At 48.3% G+C, this 23,744-nt stretch overlaps 1 protein-coding gene across 1 annotated transcript; it reads right to left on the bottom strand.

Annotated features, from left to right (window-relative positions):
* Nucleotides 1-105: 105 nt before the first annotated feature.
* LOC120393120 (maestro heat-like repeat-containing protein family member 1) lies at nt 106-23,390 on the bottom strand. Its single transcript, XM_039517719.1, has 10 exons — nt 23,359-23,390; nt 22,879-23,001; nt 21,777-21,882; nt 21,240-21,335; nt 20,396-20,500; nt 19,864-19,999; nt 19,552-19,646; nt 2,293-2,445; nt 1,269-1,416; nt 106-419 (listed from the first exon to the last, which is right to left on the bottom strand). The coding sequence occupies exons 2-9, from the start codon at nt 22,998-23,000 to the stop codon at nt 1,321-1,323; spliced, it is 909 nt and encodes a 302-aa protein (XP_039373653.1). The 5' UTR covers nt 23,001; nt 23,359-23,390; the 3' UTR covers nt 106-419; nt 1,269-1,320.
* Between the last annotated feature and the right edge of the window lie 354 nt (nt 23,391-23,744).

Below are 23,744 nucleotides of genomic sequence, written 5' to 3'. Positions count from 1 at the left end.
GCAGTATAGGGCATGTGTGGTTCACTTGCTGGAGGAATCTCTGCACCTTAAAGTGTTGAAACCATTATTTGAGGACTTCAGTAGTTCAGACATAGGTTAGGGGTTTATTACAAGAGTGGGTGGGTGAGATTCTGTGGCCTGTATTGTGCAGGAGGTCAGACTAGAGGATCATAATGGTCCCTTCTGACCTTAAAGTCTAGGAGTCCATGAGTTCAGACCTGGTTTCCAGAGGGGCTAAGTTCACAAAGGCTCGGCTGGCTGCAGTTGGAGTTTTGCTGGTTCTGGTGACTTTGACATTCATCATTCAGAGGCTGACAGGTTTGTTGAGGGGATGGTGAAACCCCATTGCTGATCAGAAGGAGGTCAGAGTCAGGTCTCTAGGAGCTGAAGGTTCGTTTGTCCTGCTGCGGGAAGTGGAGCTGGAGAGCGGAGTTGTTATGTGAATGAGACTGCATGATGGAGTTGGAGACTGAGGGACCGGAGCCTCCTCTCAGAAACACTCCCAGGAGAACAGGTTTGAGGACATCTCTGGGGAGCCTCTTGCTAGGAAAAAAACAAGAGTGGCACATTGATGGAGATGTCTCTGTCCCAGGGATGGGGGAAACTCCCAACCAGGCTATGCAGCAGGGATCCCATTTCTCCCCCAGGAGACCCATATGCCCAAAGAAGTAAATGGCTCTTACCTCCATGAGGGAGCGAGGTCTTCCCTCTCGGCCTCTTTGAGAACTAGCACTGCTTGGTTTCATAGGACAAGGTGACCTGTCCCCACTGCTCCCTAAGGTGGCTCAGCTTCTGACTGCACCCATCTGGGAGGCTGTCACACCCCCCAGGGCCTAGAAGACAGGTGGGGAGGAGGTTCCTATTCATGTCACCCTCTGAGAGCCCATAGAAGGGCCAAAGGAAGAATAAAGGGCAGGAGGTGAAGCAGGCCCTGAGCCTCTGTCCCATCCTCACCTCCTCAAATGTGGAGCTTCCTGAGCTTCAGTTGGGCAGACAGACAGTCTGTAGCCCTGACACAAAGGTCCTTCTGCGCCATATGGGGCAGGGAGATCTCTGCCTGGGAGCACGGGGAATGGGATCGGGGTCAGAGCAAGGAAAGAGGGGAGGGGTATGGGAGTGAGGGGCAGAGCTCATGTCCCAGATGAAGGAAGTTTGGGGTCAAAGGGAAGGAACCTGGTCTACAGAGAGGGGAGAGGGTTTTTGTCAGTGACAGGGCCTCCATTTCCCCTTCCACTAGCCCTCCCATTTACAGTGAGACAGAGCAGTACCTGCAGCAGGGAGCGGGAGTTGCTGAACATGGGAGGGGAACCTTTAAGGGCATCAGATGAGGCGCAGCCCTTTCAGCGCCTCGGGCACCTGGTGCAAGTGCCGGATGATGCGGAGCTGGCACATCACCTTGGCTGTGACATCCTCCAGCTGCAGGGGAACGAGAACATGTCAGAGATTGAGACACTGCCCAGGAATGAGGGAGGATTAAGGGCACCTGGAACCAGCACCATTTCCACCCAGCAGCTGCTCATGTCTGAGTGGTGGATTCACCCTCCTGAACCCCAGGATGGAGGCTTCTTGTCCTCTCTAGTGACCTCCAATGCCAACCCCCTCCTTCTAGGGTTAGCTCCTGCCACCTCCCCCGCAGTGCTCCTGACAGCTGTTCCACCTCCAACCCACCTGGGGACACTGCTCAAGTTCGTAGAACCCTCTCCTCCACCCCAACCTCCATCCCCACCCAGGTAGGGCAGGGAGGGGAGCAGGAAGGATTCTGGCAGCAGTGAAGTGGGATGGGGGGAGGTTGAGACCTTTCCCCAAGTCACCCCAGTGACAAATGCTGAAGCCAGAGGATGGCAGCCCTGGTGAACGGGGCAGGTCAGCAGCCCCTGCTGACTGAATCCTCCCATTCTCTCAAGAGTGGGTCCAGCCCTGACAGCAGCAGGACAAGCTTCCCACACCCATGTGCCTCAGAACTGCCTGGCCAGTCGCCATCACCCATCAGTCCTTGGCCTCCCAGGCGGCCAGTGATGGGAGCAACTCTGAGTGGTGGCTCGGGTGACATAGACACTAGGCCATGGGGAAATGGGTGCAGCTCTGTGGGGCAGGAAAGGTTCACAGAGGGCACTTAGGGGACTCTCCTGCCCTTCCCAGGAGTGATAGCAGAGCATCACATCCGAAGAACACAAGTCCATGAAATCCAGAAGTCCCCACTAGACTCCTTGCTCCCAGGCCAGCCAATGGTGATAGGATGGGAATGAGGCCTGAGCCCTGCCCCAAGCTCCTGAGTCTAATGGAGCTGCTCACCTTGTCCCCCATCAGCTGCTGGGCTTCCCCCAGGATGGAGTATGTGAGGAGCAGCCCAGCCTGGCTGACACACAGCAGGGGGTCCTGGATCGCCAGCATTGCTGTTTGCAGGAAGTATTTTCTCTGCCCCTTAGAGAAGAATTTTCCAAAGACCTAAAACCAACAGGACGCGGGGCTGTAGCAGATTGCCCAGAGCCAGCCTTCAGCTCTGGAGATAGAATGGCCTCAGCGTCTGGTGCCCCAAAGGGAGGGTAAGAGAGCTGCTGTAGCCAAGGCAGTTCATTCCCAGGAGGCTTTCAGGGTCCCATGGCTCAGGAAGCCTCTTTATTAAAAGGGGGCAGCTGCTTAGGGACCAAAGCCTCCAGTGGCTCTTTCTGGAGGGCAATTTATCGCAGGGGCCAGGATGGGCTGGAAATGGATCTCTAATGTGGGTGAGCAGGGCCCAATCTGCTGTGCAGTGCACAGAGATGATAGTGGTCCCTGTATTGCTTCCAGCAGAGAGATCTCCTGCACCTCAGTGGCTAGAGGAGTGTGCATGGGGGGGGGAGGGGGTTGGGGCTGACAGACCAAAGGTCTATTCCCCCCAAATTAGTGATTTCTCTAGTAGCTGGGTATGGCCTCTGCAGCTCCTTGGTTTCTTCCAAAAGGAATCCAATCTGCAACCTGACCAGGATAAGGTCCCCACCACAGACACTCCTAAGAAACTTTCCTTCTGCTGCAGCAGTTCAGCTTGTGAGAGGCAGGACAAGCTCACACAGTCTTTCTCACGTGGCGGCTATAGAGCAGCATTCTGTAGATGCACTTGTAGATCCAGGAGCCATTCCAAGGCCTCCTCTGTGATGTTGTGGAAATCACACATTTCACCTTTAACTACAATCTCGGGGCACTGGGTTATGGTGTGTTCCAAGGTTTCGATGTTTTCACCACAGTTGTGAGACAGGGGGTGGGGGGAGTGTCTTTGATTTTCTACTTGTGCAGCAGTGACAATGTGCTTCTTTGGAACAGTGGCTGAGGTCCAGATACTCTGCCATTCCCTGGCTGCGTCTGGAGACATGAGGGGGGCACATGTGGTCCATATTGGCTCTGGAGCTCACTGTGTCCTCTACTCTGTTCCCAGGTTGGGGCAAGTAGTATAAGGGCCCTACCATCAATCAAACCCTAACCCCGCCCCTAACCCCGCCCCTTGACCCCTATAGCCCCTCCCACCTGTCACCGGAAGTCCCACCCTATGGGGGTATTACTTCCGGGGTCAAGATGGCCACATGACCGGAAGCAAAGGGGGTCATGTGACCCCTCTAAGAACTCCTCCCACCCCCCTTTACCAATCAGGAGGGGTTTTGTCCCGGAAGGACCACCCCGAGAAGAGATTTGACCAATCAGGGTGACTTCCGGGGCGGGTGACCGGAAGCAAAGGGGGTCATGTGACCCCTCTAAGAACTCCTCCCACCACCCTCTACCAATCAGGAGGGGTTTTGTCCCGGAAGGACCACCCCGAGAAGAGATTTTGCCCAATGAGGGTGGCTTCCGGGGCGGGTGACCGGAAGCGAGGGGGGTCATGTGACCCCTCTAAGAACTCCTCCCAAGGCCCACCGCCAATCCGAGTGCAGCACCATTACCCTATAAGTTCCAGCGCCGGACAGAGGAGGCCATTTCTTATCAAGGACACGGGGTTTTTAGAAAAGCGCGTAAAGGCTGCTGAGCGGAAACATGGACTCCTTCAACACCCCCGTCAGAAATTCGGACTTTGTTTTAGCCCCGAGGGTCTTTGACCGGCCACGGAAAAGACGTTACATCAGCGACAGTTCTGAGGAGGAGGTTGTGACCGAGGGGAGCCCTTTGGCCCAGCCGCTGTTGGATACGCCGGAACCCGACCCCAAAAACCTCGTGAGACACCCCGAGGAGCCTGATCGCCACTTGGGAGAGTCAACGATGGACAAGGCAAACGGAAAAGAAGGCGCTCAGGTAAATGAATGATTAATAAATGTCGGCGGGGGTGCTGGAGGAGGTAACGAGGCTAGGAACCAGGGGGTTTGTGTAAATTTAAAAATTAACCAAGCAGCGGGAGTACTTACACTGTTTTTTCTTTTGAAAATTTTTTAACAGCTTGACGAGGCCTTTTTAGAGGCCCCAGACCCCCTGGACAGCGTTGCATCAAGCAGCGAAGATGAACCGGGCCCGCCATGTTTTTGCTCAACACCAATACAAATTGATGAAGAGGGCTCCGAGGATGACGGGTTTGAGGAATTTAGGAGGAGGCTTGGCATAGAACTATCCGAGCCAGTGCCACGTCGTGAGCGTAAAAAAGTTATGCGGACTATTGTACGCGTTGCTGTTTATGCTGTTCTTAAACACTGCCTTAGGGAAAAGCTTTTTGAAGATTGTGAGGGCTGTGCTATAGATGCGCCAGCCCAACGGCACCATGACTGTGTGACTTGGACTTTAGTGGATATAAACTGCAAGCTTAGGGCCCTGTGTGCTGAGCTGTGTTTGGAAAGCTTATTAAACACTGTTATTGCCATAGGTTATGCTATGCAATGTCTGTACCTAACCCAAGAACATTTAGCACAAGGGGTGACTTTGATAAATGCTGTGCAATTCAGTGAAGACCCTGACCGTGTTTTAAAGAAAATGACCAAGCCGGAAGATGCCTGCTTACAACGTTATATTGATCGTCTAGTTCGCACAAAAAGTTACAAAACCCTGCTTAAGAAAAAGACTATTTGTAATAAATCTAAAAGGTTTAAGTTAGAGAATGGTGAGGTGGCAAACATGCGATATAAAACTTGGTAGCTGTAAATTTAAAAAGATTTTTGTGTTTTGTTAGAAGGCCTTTGGCCCTTAAGTTTTAATGAAGCATTTTGGTTTGTTTTGAAGGAGTTGTATGACTTTTTAAAAAATAAAATAGTTTGTGAGAATTAGCTTTTGTGTTTTTGTGCTTTTGTGCATGTTGTGGGAGGGGTGGGGAAATAACCTTAAAAAAAAAAAATTGCTTACAATAAAAAAAAAACAGAGCCAGGACTAGTTCAGACACGTGTGAGTATAATACAGAGATATACTTATCTCCTAAGACCTGCCTTTTTACTAGCAGGACCAAATATTCATTTTTGCCCCAGATCACAAAGTGACCACCTCAAGGATTGAACTTACAACCCTGGGTTTACCAAACCATTACTTAAACCACTGAGCTATCCTGGCTCTGTTGAAATGAATAGCTTTAACCACACACAACCCTCATTCCACAACCCAAATCACAAAAGGGTGGGGTGATTAAGTTGACCTGTTAGCATTAATTTGCAAAACAATGGGATGAGAGGCTATAAAAACCTTAGGTGTGCTAGAGGTGGTCCTTTTTAACAGAAAGCCTTCTTGGATAGCTGCAGGATTTAAAAAGAGGTAAGACTTTGTGCCTTTAACTTTGAAACTATAAAGCCACTTTTTGCCCATGCTGTTTTTAGTAAATAATGTGGCCTATATGTATTTCAGGTATCTGTTTAGCATGGAACCAGGCCAAGGTAAAAAAATTAACTATAGTTGTGCTGATTACTGTTAAATTAAAAAAAAGAAAAGTATTACCCAGGTTGTATAGGGATTTGGTGGTAATACTAACATGTTTTTGCTTTGCTCTATAATCTGAAGGACCAAGCACACAGGGGTTTGAACAGAACAACCATGGCCCTGCAACACTTTATCCCATAGTGAAAGGTAACTTTTTTTTTTTTTTGCAACAACCTTTTAAATGAATTTGCTTTTTTTCTCATAGGCAGGAGCAGCCTTCAGTATAGGCAGGGAGGGGGGGTTTAAAAAACAGGTTTTGCAATAGCATAGCTGCGTTGGGTGGTGCTTTTACTATGCATAATATGGTATGTTTTAGGTGGTTTCTAAATGCATGTGCTTTTTTCTCATAGGCAGGGGGGTGTGTTTTAAAAAACAGGTTTTGCAACAGCATAGCTGCGTTGGGTGTTGCTTTTACTATGCATAATATGGTATGTTTTAGGTGGTTTTTAAATGCATGTGCTTTTTTCTCATAGGCAGGAGCAGCCTTCAGTATAGGCAGGGGGGGGTGTTTTAAAAAACAGGTTTTGCAAAAGCATAGCTGCGTTGGGTGTTGCTTTTACTATGCATAATATGGTATGTTTGAGGTGGTTTTTAAATGCATGTGATTTTTTTTCCATAGGCAGGAACAGCCTTTTTGAAAAAGCTGTAGTCAGTGCTACAAGCACAACTCCTGTTTCTTTTAAAATAGAAAAAAGACCCTACTGGAAGAAATATATAATTTTTAAGTTTACAAGATGGTTTTTATAATAATTTTGTTTGCTCCACAGCACAGTCAAAACATGAAAAATCCTTAAACCAGAGGGAAAACAAGCTCAAAAGAAAAAGGAAGGAGACAGATGAAAAGGAAAATTCATCAGCATCAGTGGCTGAAGAATGCATGAAGCCCAGTAAATATACTTTGCTTATTGGTTTAGTTGTTTTATGAGCTTTTGTATTTTAAGTAAATACATAGGTATGGGTGAGAGAGTAGATGGTAAAGTTTTTTTTTTTGTATAATGTTATGTTTGTTTTTTTTTCCTCATAGGTAGGAGCAATCTTTTTGAAAATGCTGTAGTCAGCGCTACAAGGACACCTCCTCCAGAATCACCAAAGAACCAGGAATCTGCTTTGAGACCTTTAACAACGCAAAACAGCCCAGACCTCATATACGTGAGCCCCAAGGACTCTGGTAAAAAAACACCACACAAACACAACTCCAGTTCCTCAGCGGTCACCGCCACACCAAGCCCTGAGGAAACTGTGAGCGAAAATACCCCCGTTCACAAACCCAGAGCACGCACTTTAGGGGTTCTGAAGGCGCGCAGACCTGGAGCATGTAGTGTATGGGCTCCATATAAAAAACCATGGACTAGAAGCTTCTGCAATGCCGAGGTGTTGCAACCACACAATTCCAGTTCCTCAGCGGCCACCATCACACCAAGCCCTGAGAAAACTGAGAGTGAAAATGCCCACGTTCACAAACCCGGAGCATGCGCTCTAGGGGTTGTGAATAAAACACCAAGCACTGACAAAACATTTTCCCAAAGCCATAAGCTCGCCGCAGCTCCCTCGAGTTCTAGTGTTTGGGAAGAGTTTGATGCTTCCATTAGAAAAGTGATGGATGCTATATCCTCGGGGCGTCTAAAAGAACGGCCTTCTAGAAAGACTTGGGAAAAATATGATTCTTTGTTTAGAGCGATGTTAAAAGACAGTAGGGCTAAAAACGGTGTTTCTAAACAGGCATGACTAGTTGTGGAAACGGGTACCCGCCAGGGTTCACACCAGCTCACATGTAAACAAAAAGGGGGACAGAGCTTGGGAAATAAACAGATGGCTGCCAAAAAGTTTCAGGCCAGGGTGGCTGTAAAACTTTTAAAAAGGGCTAAAGAGTTTATGAGGAAAAAAAAACAACAAAAAGAGAGGCCTCCTACTGGAGGCTCTCAGACTGGCTTCTCTGAAAATGGGGAGATGGAATCAGACTCTGGTTTAGTAAATTCCCCAGAGGGCTCTTTAGATGGGCCCCGTTCTTCTTCCAATGACTCTCAAATAGCATCTGATGTAGAAGATGTCGCTAACGATCCTGTAGAGGAACCCCCAAGTAACCCCGAAAATGCAGGGGTGTATATGGAAAGAGTGAGAAGTTGGCAACGTGAATTACTTAGATTCGGGGGGTCGGTATATTGTGAGGAATTTCGTTTTGTCAACCTTGAGCAAATAAATTCAGCTCAGCAGGTTGTTGAAGCCATACACCGGGGAATACAGTCGGTCCTCGATGACATTAATGGTAGGGTAGGCCCTGATGATTACGTGCAGTTACGTTTAGAGAGTCGTAATTTAGCTAACCCTTTGTTTTCAGTCAGAAGAACTAGGGATGAGCTATCTGCTGAGGATTTTTTAAATCAGACCTCAAAGCTGCTACAGAGCAATAGAGAGTTGCATCTCGATGGGACATTGCGCCTTGTTGTGACAGTTGTAAAAAACAGGGGTGGGGGTGCTCGTAGAGTTTTAAATTCTATTCTTAGTAGTCAAATTATTTATAAAAAGAGACAGTGTTTGGTAGACCTGACTTACACCGGTACCAATCTGTGTTTTGCGGGGGGCCTTTTGGCCGTCATGTCCGATTGTAAACCTACGGACGCGAATTTGTTAGCGGAGGCGAGAAAGTTGCATGAGCAACTGGGGTGGTCAGATCAAAAAAAGGTTGTGTTGAGGACGAGCAAAGTTTGAACAGCATTTAGGAGTGAACATACAGGTGGTGCTGTATACGGAAAAAGGTGGCTGGGGCTTTTTCAAAACAGGAGGCCTAGCGTACCCCAAGACTTATTTTATCCTGTTGCACGATGAGCATTACTATGGAGTTCTGGATGTAAAAGCTTTGTTCGGAGCGAAAAACTATTGTGAGTTTTGCCACACGGTGTACAGCCACGACCACTCTTGCAGGTATCGCTGCCGCCTCTGCTTGAGTGTAACGTGCTCAGACAGCGTGGGCGTGCAGCAGCTGCGGTGTCCTAGCTGTAAACTGTATTGTCGATCCAAAGAGTGTTTAGACAGACATGTTGACTGTGCGTCAAAAAACCAAGTTGAATGCCTGTCTAAAACTTTGTGTGATAAGTGTCAGTCTTACGTAAACAAGCGGCATAAGTGTAAAGGGGGACGATGTAAGCAGTGTCAGGGTCCGATCGTTGGTGATGTAGACAAGCACTTTTGCTTTATGAATAGCCTTAGAAAGCCTGAATCCTCAGAAAAGTATATCTTTTATGATTTCGAATGCATGCAGGAGACTGGGGTGCACACTCCCAATTACATTTTTGCTATGTCCTTAAAGCCCGAAAAATCCTGGGAATTTAAGGGCGATGAGTGTTTGTCTTTGTTTGTTAAGACCTTTATTGGCAAAGACTTTCGGGACTACACGTTCCTAGCGCACAATTCCAAAGGTTATGATGCGTACTTCATCGTTAGGCAGTTACTGAAGGAAAAGATGTGCATAGAACTGATCACTCAGGGTAGTAAACTAATGTGTTTGGAAGTGAAGGCCCTGGGGATTCGTTTTATAGACTCTTTAAACTTCTTGCCCATGAAACTTAGCAAGCTACCGCAGGCAATGGGGTTTGAAGGGTGCAAAGGGCATTTTCCCCATTTTTTTAACACTTTAGAAAATCAAAATTATGTGGGGCCTATGCCCGGTGTGACACACTATGGTGTAGAAAGCATGATGCCCGGAGAAAAAGCAGAGTTTCTCGACTGGTATCAGGACCACAGTTCTGAGGTGTTTGACTTGCAGAAAGAGCTTGCATATTACTGTCAGCAGGATGTCAAAATTTTGAGACAGGCTTGTATCCTATACAGAAAAGAAATTATGACAATGACAGAGAAGGGAGCTATAGTAGAGAAAAAACCTGGTAAATTCACCGAGATAAAGCTGTGCATAGATCCATTCCAGTACATAACACTGGCATCCGTTTGCATGGCTATGTACAGGTTTATGTTTTTGGAGCCTAACATGGTAGCTCTTCTCCCTCCAGACAACTATCACAGGCAGAAAAAGAGATATTCGACCCCATCTATTCAGTGGCTGTTGTATACCTCTCACAAAGAAAATATACAGATACGGCATGCTTTACAGGGTGGTGAACTACAGGCAGGCCCCTACTTTTAGATGGTTATGCCGTTATTGATGGGGTACGCACAGCCTTTGAGTTTAATGGATGTTTTTTTCACGGCTGTGTCACCTGTTATTGTGAAAAAACACAAAATCCTATGACAGGGACATCTTTTGGGCTTCTTTATTACAAGACGCAGCTCAAGGCTGACTTTCTAAAACAACAGGGTTTTGTAGTGAGGACTCTTTGGGAGCATGAGTGGGTAATGAAAAAACAGACAGGAGTTGGCAGACTTTTAAACCAGCCCAGTTACCACAGCCTCTTGTGCCTAGGGATGCTCTTTTTGGGGGTAGGACAAACGCTATCCGTCTGTATTACAAGCCTAACCCCGGAGAAGAAATTCACTATTATGATTTTACTAGCCTGTACCCTTTTGTAAACAAAACCAAAGAATACCCTATCGGACACCCCGATATAGTTTATGACAAATTTGGACCCCTGGCAAATTATTTTGGAATTGCAAAGTTAAAGTTTACCCCCACGAGGCCTCTTTTTCCCATTGTTACCTGTCAGAGTGGGTGGCAAGCTTATGTTCCCGCTATGCCAAACCTGTGCTGAAACCGAGCAACGGAGACATGCACCCATACTGACGAGGAGCGGGCTATCCTGGGGACTTGGTGCGGTGGAATTGAACGGCTATAGCGAAGGGCGTGGTGGCTAAAATCTACGAAATCTGGCATTTTAATAAAAAATCTGATAAACTCTTTTCAGAGTACATAAAATTACACCTCCGCCAGAAACAAGAGGCTTCAGGGTATCCCAGCTGGTGCACAAATGAGGAAAAACAAAATAAGTACATTAGCGATTTCTACCAGAAAGAAGGCGTGCATTTACGCCAACACTAAATCAGACCAAACCCTGCTAAACGCCAAATCGCTAAACTGTTTTTAAATTCTCTGTGGGGTAAATTCGGCCAAAGAACCAACCTACCCAACACCAGCATCGTGAGAGACCCTGATGAACTCTGGCAGTACCTATTTCCCCCCAATTACGAGGTTTCATCCTGCGAGTTTATAGATGATGAAACAGCGTGCGTGTCTTGGAAGCATGCAAAAAAACGGTACTCGGTCTCTTCCAATACCAATGTTTTCATAGCCTGTTTTACCACCGCTTATGCCCGCTTAGAATTATACAGCCTCCTAGACGGTTTGCAAGAGCGGTGCCTGTACCACGACACAGACTCGGTGATTTTTGTGAAAAGGGAGGGTGCCTGGAATCCCCTCTGGGGATTATTTAGGACCTCACAAGCGAGATCCCACCAGATCAACACATCACCGAGTTTGTGTCGGCAGGCCCAAAAACATACGGGTATAAGCTGTCTGGAGGAAAGGCCTGTATGAAAGTCAAAGGTATTACCCTAAACGTAGCAAATTGTGAAAAGATCAACTTTGGCAGTTTGAAAGATCTAGTTCTGGACTACTGCACGGGTCTGCAAGAAAACACCTCGAAAAAAATAGAGGTGCAGCAGCCCTCTATTGTAAGAAACAAAAAACAGTGGCAAATAGAAACAAAAACCCTTAAAAAAACTCAAAAAGTGGTTTATAACAAGAGGGTACTAGGAAAAGATTTTAAAACCCTACCCTACGGCTTTTGAAAAAAAAATGGATACGAGATGGAAACATCCCTTTTCTGCAATTCTAGCGGGGCCTAGCAACTGCGGAAAAAGTTACTTTATAAAAAATGTGTTGGATAATGCCAAACAAACACTGTCTGTTATGCCTGAGAATATCGTGTGGTGTTACAGTTGTTGGCAACCTCTGTATAAAGAACTGATCTGTAAATATCCCTTTATCAATTTTGTGGAGGGGTTGCCTGATGCTTTGGATGATGACAGTTTGTTTCCTACTAATAAAGTAAATATGATTATTATAGATGATCTGATGAACTCTGCTTGTGAAAGCGATGAAATTGAAAAAGCTTTTACCAAGTACGTGCATCACAGAAACCTGAGCATCATGTATATAGTTCAGAACGTGTTTTGTCAGGGAAAAAAGAGTCGCACGATTAACCTAAACACAAAGTACATGGTTCTGTTCAAAAACCCCAGGGATAAATTACAAATCACCACGCTCGCTCGGCAAATGTACCCCGGCAAAGCTCAATTCTTTCTAGAAGCTTTTGAGGATGCTACCAAAAGACCTTATGGCTACCTGGTGGTGGATTTAAATGCTTCCACCCGAAACTTATAGACTAAGAACCGGTCTTTTCCCTCCAGACTGGCCGGTGGTTTATACTTTAAAAAAAACAGCAGCTGGGTATAAAAAGAGATGACTTATCGGCAAACCCCTTTTTAACAGCTTGGGGCTGCTACTAAAAACATGTCTAGCTACGTGAAGAGAAACCTGGGCCTTTTAAAATTACTTAGCAAGTCATCCCTGCAGCAAAGGAGGGCTATACTGTGTTCGGCCTCTGACGATCTAGTAGCGGCCATCTCAGAAATAGCGCTCAACACCTTAAAAGGAAACGTACCTTTAACACAAAATCAAGTGCGTGTGTTAAAAAAGAAACGCGCGCTTATAAAAACTTTGTGTAATAAGAGCGTTTCACTTAAAAGAAAAAAGCTTCTGGTAAAACAGTCTGGGGGGTTTATTGGGCCTCTGTTAAGTTTTGCTATCCCTTTGATAACAGGGCTTTTAACTAATCGATAATGGAGTATGCAGAAAAAATGTACCTGGTGCCCAGCCACCAGTTGGAGCAATTAAGGGCTCCCCCTCCGGCAGAGGAAAATATCAGAACAACAGCGACTCGCTTACTGGACGCTGAAATGAAGTATGTTCTTCAAAGAACTGACCTGTCCGAATACGAAAAGGCTAAACTTTACAGTGCCGTGCTTCAAAGGTACCTAACGTACGTGAAGCAAAGCAATGCGGATAAAGGAAAAATAAGTCTGTTTCTACCGGAACAGGAACAAAGCGTAACTGCAAAACCCCCAGAAACACCAAAGAACTCAGACTCTGTTGCTCAGGAGGTACTGGATAACGTAAATAAGCGTTTTAAAAAAAATGCAATAGTATTGCTAAATAAACTGGGCCAGGATAAAAATGTCTCTTCATGGGACGATAAAGGGTCTTTTGTGTACAAAGGCTCTGTGGTTAATGGTTCTAACATGCTTGACTTAGTCAGGGCCGTCACCCAAACGCGCCCTGTACCTAGCAAACGTGTACCTAAAGGATGGGATGTGTTTATAAATGCCATGGCGGAACTGAACGTACCCTCTTCCGTCATGGGCAATGCGGCCAACAGAGACCTTTTGGAATGCCTCAAGGCCTCGCCTGCTGACACCGGGGCGGATCAAGAATCCGTGCCCCCTTTTTTGCCCTATAAAAAACAAAAAAAAATGGCTAAAAGAGCCCAGTGGCTGAGTGTGTAATGTTTTTTTTTTTCACATTCTAAAATTTTTAAAACTTGTAATGTTTGGCTTTAAATAAAACATTTTTATACTTTAAAAAAAATTTGTGTAATTTTTCTCAATTGGTCATTTAAAAAACCACCAAACATCAATTTCTTTAAACCCCTCACTTGGGGTGTTTTATTGGGTAACATGGCTATAAAAATCATTACAAGATACACACGGCTGGGCTTGTTGAAACATGTTTTGAGCAAGGCTAGGCATGCCCAAAAATTTAAATTTACTCTTTACAAAATTCATTACCATCCGGTCATTTTGCACTAAGTCATTAGAATACAATTTTATAATCCGGTCAAAGATAAACCCTTACTACGATGATGTAAGAAAACACGCAGTGATAGCCACAGGCGACGGAGCGGGGTCTTGTAATTGTCTATTGTGAAACACCAGGTCTGTGGCATTTTGTTTAAAAATTTCATAATGCTTTTAGGAAACAACACGCTGTTCGGGGGTTGTCCATATGAGTCAAAAAACTCTCCACGGTTATGCTCCGCCAGATACAGCGCGAGCCAGTGTTCACCCGGTTGGTTGTGTGGATGTGTGTTCACCACCAAACCTAGGGTCTCTGAGACAGCTTGCCTCCAGGAGCCAATCACAAGGGAACACATCTAAGAAATTCTTTTTTGTGTAAGGATCCATTGATAAGACACGTGAAAGCTGCACGGTGTCCATGTTTACATATAGTCAAACAGAACATTTCTTCTCTGATTTATCTCTATGACATTGTCAAAACTCCATACACAATCATATTAATGGTGACTGTTAAAGCCCTTCCAAAACGTATTTCTGCTCTCAGGTTCCCAGTTTTAATTAGGGAATAATGATCTGCGCATTCCTGGTCAGGAGACAGATCAAAGGCAAACAAGGTGTACCCTGTGCAAACTCCTCCCGGTCAATTAACAAAGAACGATCTTTCATGTGTTTACCAGCTGTCTGTACCAGATTCATGTATTCTCTCACGCAGCGTCCTGCCTCGAAGTCCGGTTGCAGAGGCTTGGTCGGTACCTGTTCACCATCCACATACAAGGCCACAAAATTAATATCGTAATGTTTAAAATGAAAGGGATTTTTAGTGTAACTTCCGCTAAAGGCATCGTTATCCACAAACGCTAGGACAAGCATTTTGGGTAACTGCCCCAAAAACAGGTTCTCCTGGTTACTAACCCTGCTGCCGCAGGATGCTAAACACTTTCATTCCCACGGTCCACGGGTATTTAGCATTAGAGGCAAGCAGGGCCTCCGCGTCCCAGACAGACACCCGGTGCCACCGTGCTTTCTTCACAAAAGGGACGCTGATACAATGCGCAGTTTAAAACCTTCAGCCGCACTGCCCATTAAACAGAAAGCGTCTTTACTGCGCGTCAGTTTAATTTTCACATCCACTCCGTTTAACAAAAGTTTTTCTTGAAAAAACAGGTCACTGTGTAGATGGCCCAGCAGCTCTACCGTTTTGCTCTCGGCCGTCAGCTTTGCACGCCTCACAAACCCTAGATTCCTTCCATCCAACTCTGTTTTCATATTGTCCAGCAGTGTCTTTGTAAAACAGACCGGCAGAAAATTGCGTGGCGAGGTGTCATCGCTGTAATTGAGCACTGATTCTATAAAGGCCCTGTAAGGATAACAATTGTTGCTTTGGCTTACAAGGCGGTCTCCCAGCGTAACATCCAACTGGCTGAAAATAGAGGCCACAGGGTAATTCACCAGACCCACTTCGGCGTCCGCGGCAAGTTCAGTTCCGTCTCCTTTTACAATCTTGCAACACAGGTAAAGCAGCGTATTGTTTAAATCCATATAATCTATGCCATTCCCGGCTATAAAAAGTCAATGGGGGCAGACTCCGTAACGGCCGATAGAGGTGGCACCTCAATGTAAATGCTTTTTTCAATGCTGGTCTGCGTAGGGGCTATTTGAAACAAGTCTAGTTCGGATTTGGCGCACTCTTCAGACCCGCAGTGAACAAAAGCCATATCGATTAAAATATGTCTCTTATAGCAGGCACCCCGCGTCTCCTCTTTTGCCCAGGCTTCCTCTTGGACTTTCTGTTATGGCTGGCCCTGCGTGTCAAAGCCCTTCTTTTAAAGGGTTTCGGGGGCCCTGTGCATCGCGGGTATGACGTATTTCTCTTTCTCTTCCTCCTTTTAATGTACATCAGCCCCGATCCTTCCTGTGAAGCTGTATTCCCCACCTTCTCCAGAACAGCCCGGGAGACATGACCTATCACGTCTTTAGCTATGTTTTGAGCGGCAGTTTTTACGTGGGGTTTAATAATCTCTAGCCCTCTCCTCAAAAGCGGTACAGCTTTTCGAAAAAGGCTACGAAATATTCCACCCACACCAGCCCCGTACATTACGGGGGCCCCATGATATCCAGGAAGGGCATATCCAGCCTGGGCTTTGTAATAGTTCCTGTAGATGGTAGGGTCGCCATAATTTTTTACGATCGCCATAATAGTGTTTTGCTTTTTTTTTTAGAAACCTCGCTCTCTCCGCGGTCGCAAATGCAGCTTGACGATCACCTTGCCAAAGCGAAATGAAACGCTTCTGTTCTGATCTGTCTTTATTTCAATGGTAATGGTGTCAATGTGGTGTTTACTGACAGGGACGTAATGAGGTTTATCGTAGGTGATGGTAACAAACTCATTGTTCCTTCCTCGGACCGGGACGCAGCGTAACAGGGGTACAGAAAAGTCCCCCACAAACTGGTGCTCTACAATATCCGTGTACAGATACAAGGAGTTAAAACCACCTGTGATGTCTGCCGAGAAGGGAAATTTTTGGACGTTGCGTTTGGGGCCCAAACCCAAAATGTTAGCTAGCTCCCTGCCACTAGAAAACCCGTAAATAAAATTGGTAGATTTAAGTCTCACTTTTCTGCTCACAGGGTCGTAGTTCATGACCACCTCAGGTGGTCCGGGGTGACGAGCCACGGCGCTGTTCATATGCTCCAGTAATTCAGGTATGGTCGAGTAATAACCTCGTCGTAGGACAAACTTCCACGTCGTATCTCCAAAGGTGATTTCAAAAGGGGTGTCTTCATTAACAGTATTCCAACTGTGCGGGTACTGTATTTCCACTAACCCCACCTCCCAAGCACCAGGGAGATCCAAGGGCTTAATTAGCCGTATTGTAAAGTTTGAAATGGTGTTTTGGGGAAAAACTGCAGAGCTGGCATTGCTGGGCAAAGTGATGTAAAACCCGCCATCACTCATTATTAATTTTCTCTGTCTTTTGCAGGAGGAATTTTTTCTGTTTCGTGTCTAAATGTCACAGAGCTGAGAAGCTTCCACCCAGCTGTTAAACTTATCAGGCCAACCCAACCATTTCACCAGTAGCTGTTTTTTTCTCCCTTTTCCTTTCTCCGCTAGAATTTTTTCAATCCTGTAAATCCTGTCTCGTTTGGGGTTTACTTTTTGTAATTCTTCAGGGTAAAAAGATCCAGTAACTGCCTCACCCTCATAATCTTTTAATCGGTAGACAGGTCTTTGGCTCCTGGTTAAGGCTTCATCCACTATGAATATCTCATCGGTAAACATCTGTTCATAACCTTTTTCAAAAGCGCCTTTGGTTTTAGACAGTCTCACGTGGTCACCTTTTCTAAAAGGGGCAACAACCCGATTTATTTTAAAAACATCTCCGTAAACCGTTTTCCATACCTTCAAAGAATTTGAAGGGTTAACATCAAGGGGTCTGGTACGTATAGTTCTGTGAAAGCTCTGGTTGTAACTCTTTATAAAGTCAGGTAAGATGTCAATGTAGCGAAAGGTGTTATGGGCTGTAAAATATCTCCACATCCTAGTTTTTAAAGTCCTGTTAAATCGCTCCACAACCCCTGCTTTAACTTCATTATTAGTAACAAAATGCTGAACCCCATGCCGCTTTAACAATCCACTTAAAGGTTTGTTTAAAAATTCTTTCCCCCGATCGGTTTGTAATTTTTGAGGCACGCGCCCTTCGCTAAAAATAGCTTTAAAGGCCTTGGATACTTCACCACCCGTCTTGTCTTTTAGGCCTAAGGCCCAGGCATATTTGGATAAAATGTCTATCACTGTTAAGATGTACTTAAAACCGCTGTTGTGTTTGGAGAATCGGTGCATATCCACCAAATCTGCCTGCCACTGTGCATCCACATCTGAAACAATGGTCTTGTTTCTTTTAAAATGTATTCGAGCCGGTTTGTGTAAAGTGTAAGCATCCTGGTCTGAAAGCCAAGCTGTTACTTGTCTTCTATTTAAAGTTTTACTATGCTTTCTAGCCTCTTGAAAAAAAGGGTTCACTCCGCCAAAGCTCCCAACTTCCCTGGGATTGTAATATATTTTCTTTAAAAGAGCCGTCGGCGTAGACATGCCTGCTACCGGTACCGTCTTTTACTACCACAAGTATAAAAATGGACACACTCATATTGACACATTTTAAATACAATTTATTAATTGCCTGGTTTAACATAATCTTTTTGTTTGTTTGTTTGTTTTGTTTTTACAGACAGTTGTAAAATGGCCGCCATCACCCCCACGGTAAGTCTAAGCTGGTTCATTCTTCCATTTTGTTTTTACAGACGCCTGTAAAATGGACGCCATCACCCCCTGGTAAGTCTGAGCTGGTTCATTCTTCCATTTTGTCCTTTTTTTGGCGGTGAAAAGGACATGAGCAAAAACAGCTAATGTTCGATCTATTTACTCCCACCGGGTTACTGATACGCAAGTTCTTTAAGGCGTCTAGAAAGGCCTCGTCGAGCTGTTAAAAAATTAAAAAAACAGTATAAGTACACCAACCGCTTGGTTGATTTTTAAATTTACACAAACCCCATTCCTAGCCTCATTACCTCCTCCACCCCCGCCGTTTCTTAATCATTCATTTACCTGAGCGCCGTGTTTTCCGTTTGCCTTGTCCACCGGTAACTCCTCCGAGCGGCAATCTGAGGGGGTGGACAAAGAGAGGCCATCAGGCTCATCGGGGGGCCTCACGAGGGTGTCGGGTTTGGGTTCTGACGTATCCATCAACGGATGGGAATTCGGGCACCCCTCGGTCACTCCCTCCTCAGAACTGTCACTGACGTAGCGCCTGCGCCACATAAGTATGGTGCTTGGGTCTAAAACAAAGTCCGAATTTCTGACGGGGGTGTTGAAGGAGTCCATGTTTCCTCTCAGCAGCCTTTCCGCGCTTTTCTAAAAACCCCGTGTCCTTGATAAGAAATGGCCTCCTCTGTCCGGCGCTGGAACTTATAGGGTAATGGTGCTGCACACGGATTGGCGGTGGGCCTTGGGAGGAGTTCTTAGAGGGGTCACATGACCCCCCTCGCTTCCGGTCACCCGCCCCGGAAGCCACCCTCATTGGGCAAAATCTCTTCTCGGGGTGGTCCTTCCGGGACAAAACCCCTCCTGATTGGTAGAGGGTGGTGGGAGGAGTTCTTAGAGGGGTCACATGACCCCCTTTGCTTCCGGTCACCCGCCCCGGAAGTCACCCTCATTGGTCAAATCTCTTCTCGGGGTGGTCCTTCAGGGACAAAACCTCCTGATTGGTAAAGGGGGTGGGAGGAGTTCTTAGAGGTCACTTGCCCCCTTTGGCTGCGGGTCTGGTGGCCATTTTGACCCGGTATTTAATACCCCCTGTGGGGGGGACTTCGGGTGACTGGTGGGTGGTACTACTGGGGTAATGGGGGGGGTTTTGGGGGGGGGTTAGGGTTTGATTGATGGTAGGGCCCTTATACTACTGGGGCATTCTGCTTCTTGACTGGCAATGGAATTGGGCAAACCCCACCTCCTTTCTCTGCTTCTACAGAGTGCAGGGAATTAAACAAGGGTCTGATCAAGCAATAGTGACTGACTGACCCAGTGCTCTCCTCTCAGACACTTGGGGATCAGCCAAGGGGACAAGGAGCAGAGAGACACCCAGAGCCATAATCCTCTATTAACTCACCCACCTGGGGATTCTCCTCATGCCACATAGCAATGGCTCCATGTAAGACACTCAAATCATGGCAACTAGCGAGGTTCCGATGTGGGACCTTTAGCACCAGCCTGTCCCACTGGGTGCTGGATGAGGAACTCTGAGCTGTAAATAAGGAGTGGGCTCTTGTCCTGTCTCCAGGAGGCATCTACTGCAGGGACCCCAGCCAGTTCCACGCCCTGAGCTGTGTCATACCCTGCCATAGTGTCCTTACCTCCCCCACCCTGGCTGTGTTCTCATAGCCCAGGAGCCTGCTGTCCTGGTGCCAGTCGTGGCACCACAGATCTTCTGCCTCATGTATGGTCAGCCCTGGAAGAGAAAGAGAGACACTTTGATCATTCTGGTTGCAGTTTCTGTGTCCTTCCAATCCCATTGGTGGCTGCACAGTGGAATGGAGAAGAACAGGGCAGAGAGAGACTTGTCCTCCAGTTGGGGTCAGTCTGAGAGAAATTGTCTGGGGTCCCATAATCCACCTGTGGTCACTCTCAGTCCCCTATTGGGTTCCGTGTGCCAGCGGGTTCCTTACCCCTCTGTTGGAGCAGCAGCTGGTACAGCCGGTAAGTCCCCTCCCTGGCCTGCCGGCTGATGTCCTTGTCTGGGTCACTAACAAACAGAGCCAGCTGTGCCACATGGTGACCCATCCTAGGGAACTCTGCTGAGATCTAATGGAAGGGAGAGGAGAGGGGACTCCATCAGCATTTTCCTGTCAGCTGCCTGTCCCCTCTGGGCCAGAAGGCTCCTTCCCCTTAGCCCCTCTGCTGGAGATGCTGGGGGAGAGGAGCCTGAGATAGACCCTTCATTTGCTCTGCTGCCAAGGGAGCCAGGAGCTGCTTTGGGATGCCAAGCAGGGGCTGGAGCATGGTCCTTAAAGGCCCAGGGACAACACTTGACCAGGACAAGAAGAACTTGACTCAAGTCTATCTCATTCCCTGCTCTGACTCTGCCTCCCCAAGAGGAACACTCCGAACCCACAGCCCCTGCAGCAGCAGATCCTACAGCCCATTGGAGCCAGCCCGCCTACGCCTGGAGTCAGGAAGCTGGGGTCAGAGGTCACTTACGTCAAACTCAGGGAGGGTGACTGCTAATCTGAGCAGGGCCATGCTGCTCCTAATGGCCCTGGCTCTCTCCTGGGACACCCTGGACACGATCCAGAGGTTGACATGCTGTGGGGAAAGGAGGCAGGTCAGGATTAATGGGCAAGGCGTGTTTTGCAAATGAGCCCCACCCCCCCAGTCCCAGGGGCTGAGACATTATGCACAGGGGGAATAGCTGAGTCATTGATCACAGAGCTTTAGAAGGGGATTCTTTCCCCCAGGATGCAGCTTGTATCCTGCAGGTGACAACTTGTCAGGGTCTCTCTAGATTGGAACAAGGTTCGGTGTCGGGGCTGGTCCCATCCTCCGAGAACTTCTGATTCCTGAACAGTTCACCAGAAAGGAGACTGAACCCTCGCCCTTCCCTGCTACTAAAATCCTTGGTGGGATGTAGGGAGTCACTGAGAGCACAATCCCCCCAGGAACTTCACAGCATATCAGAGCGAAGGGCTGATTCCCTGGGGTCCTCCTGTTTCTCTAGGAAGGAGCGTGTGCCTCTTCTCTGAGAACCATCTCCAGAATCTCATGGGGTGTGTGTGTTGGGGAGGTGGGTTTTCAGACTCTCACTCCCCCAGACAGCCAGGAGCCCTGTGGAACCAGGCAGAACTCTGGCTTGAAGTCCCAGCTCCTTTCTCTGTCCCTCAAGAAAGCAGGACCTGACACTGCATTGCACTGACCTCCCCAACCAAGGGCACCCCACTGGGGACCCAGCTAGGAGGACAGAGTAGAAAATGGATCTTCCAGTCTCTCCTTACCAGTCCCAAGGAGTTAAGCTAAAATTGGTTCCCATCCTGCTTATGGGGCTCACCTCCAAGATGGAGTGGAACCTGTCTCCGTCTGGGGACTCTGCCAGCAGGTTCCCCAGCATGGCATCCAGGAGCTCTGGCATGACTTTGTGCAGAGCCTGCAAAGCATGGGTTAGAGTTAGGGAAACTGGGCTTACGCCTGCCACAGGATGGGAAGAGGGGTCTCTGGGAGCACTGGTGAGACTCCCAAACACATATCCTGGCCTCTCTCCTTCACATCCCACTGCAGGCAATTAGCAAGGATTGATGACACCTGGATCTTTGATCCATGAGCTTAACAGGTCTCTGCAGAGGGCCTTGTAGGCAGAAGAGGATAAAACAGCCAAGTTGCGATGGATGGAAGCTGAATTGCTAGGCAAAACCGGGCATATGAAAGAAAGAAATCCCCCAGGGAGGGGTAATCCTCTGGAGGGAAGGATCCAACCCTGCAGCTTGTTCCATCTTTGCTTACCCCACCTTTAAATCTGGAGCTCCAGCGAATCAAGGGAGCAGGGACCAAGGACCACTCTGGAAGAGGAGGAGGACGGAGGAGGATGTACCTGGATGTTGATGGTGTCCTTCTCCGTGCCCAGGGTGAAGACGGAGCGAAGGGCAGCTCGCAAGAGGTGGGTCTCTAGGTCAGGCTCAAGGGCTGGTTTCATGGTGCTGGCAAGAGAGGAGCTGCTATTAGACTGTGCAGTATGGGAGTGGGACTGTCGCCAACACACACGAAACCACAGGGATGTAGGCACAGGCTGGCGAGAATGGAAACTGAGGCACTGAGCTAGGAAATGACAAGGCCAAGGCCTCACAGACAGACAGTGGCAGGACAGGAATAGCGCCTGTTCCCTGGAGCCTGCTGCCCCTCCTGTATCTGAGCCCGGGAGTGAGCCCCTCCCCAAGGCCCCTGGAATGTTAGTGGAGTGAAAGGAACAGCCCAGCCAGGAGAGAGTGAACCTTCCCGCCCCACCCGCTCTGCCAGAGGAGCCACTCCTGGGTGGTGACCTGGTTTTGGGAGAGACTGTGACTCCCAGCATTGGGCCGTAGCTGCACTGGGGTTAGGGGAGCCTGTGGGGGGGGGGGGGGCTGTCTCGGTACCTGAGGTTGCCCACTGCAACCAGGGAGTTGGCGAGGATGGCACTGGGTGGAGAGTCTTTAGGAAGCTCCTCAATGAGCTCCTGTGAGACGCGAAGGAGACAAAGGAGCGTGAGAGATTCGGGCCCTACTGACCCCTCCCAATGAGGAGATTACACAGCCAGTGCCCCACATGGCCAGCAGGATCCCCCGCTACCTCTTGCTCCTCTGATTTCTTCCTGCCCATCAAACTTGTCCCCCTTCCAGGATTCTTGCCCAGCTCAGTCCCAATCCCCTTCTTTCCTCCTCCCTGTCCAAACTGCCCCCATTCAGCACCATCCCAACTACCGAGCTGGGACCATGTGATTCCTCGTCCCCCAGTCTCAGCTGCCCTCCAGCCCCACAGTTCCCCCACTGCCCAATCTCACAATTTCTCCCTTCTCTTCTCCCCAGCCTTCAGCCCCAGCAAGCCCTGCCCGCGGCTGCCCCCTCCAACCCCACCCCCCCCCCCCCCAGTCGCGCGGCGATACCCCTGCCAATCCCATGTCTCTCTCCTCCTCCAGCTGCCAGATGACATGTCTCACTCACCACAATCCTCTCCACCAAAGCCGCCTTGCAGCAGCGCAGCTCCAGTGTGTCCTGCCCTCTGTCCTGCCCAGCAAGTCACGCGGGGCAGATGGCCTGCAGGAACATGAGCTGCTTCCCCTCATCCTGTACCCATCAGGAGTGGGGTATAGCGAGAGAGAACCTGTTAGCTAGGGACCTTCCTACCCCACCCACACCAGCTCCAAGGCTCAGGCCTCAATGGGGGATTGTGGGGACCTGCCTAGTGTCCAAATACCCGACTCCTACACAAGCAGGATCAGGAACTGGGACAGTGCCTGTGGGGGGAGGAGACCTCGGCTGTTGTGGGACAAACACCCCCATTTTGGGGGTCCCACATCATGGATGTAAAAGGGCCCCATTAGGGGTGGTGGATCATCAGGGACAAGCCCCACAGCAGGGGGTGGGGATGCTGGGAAGGGACAGGACAAACTTGGTTCCAGCCCAGGTGGGGAACATTTGTACCTTTTCTCTGCACTGGAGCTGCTCTCTGATGACCTTGAGCAGCTTCATCTGTGGACATGTCCAGCCATTCCTCCTCCTCTGAATCCCTGGGGGTCCCTGCACAAGGGAGAGAAGGTAACAGGGTGACGCCTGCGGCCACTTGGGGGCAGGAACGGGGCGGGGTGGGGAGATCAGGATTAAAGACCCCCCGTCCCCCCTCCGGCACTCCGGGCAGATCGGGCCCCACACCTCCCTCTCCGGGATGCCTGCAGCCCCCAACAGCTTCAGAAGCCCATAGCCGAGAGCCCCCACTGTCAGGACTCCATGGGAGGTGCCGACTCCCCAGCCCAGAGCACCAAGAGATAAAGTGGCAGCAGCTCTTCATGCCCCACCCCAGTTCCCCTTGC

Source organism: Mauremys reevesii, unplaced genomic scaffold (genome assembly GCF_016161935.1).
Source record: "Mauremys reevesii isolate NIE-2019 unplaced genomic scaffold, ASM1616193v1 Contig15, whole genome shotgun sequence".
NCBI lineage: Eukaryota > Metazoa > Chordata > Testudines > Geoemydidae > Mauremys > Mauremys reevesii.
The sequence above is the reverse complement of the archived record's forward strand: the minus strand, read 5'-3'. Positions and strand labels throughout refer to the sequence as shown.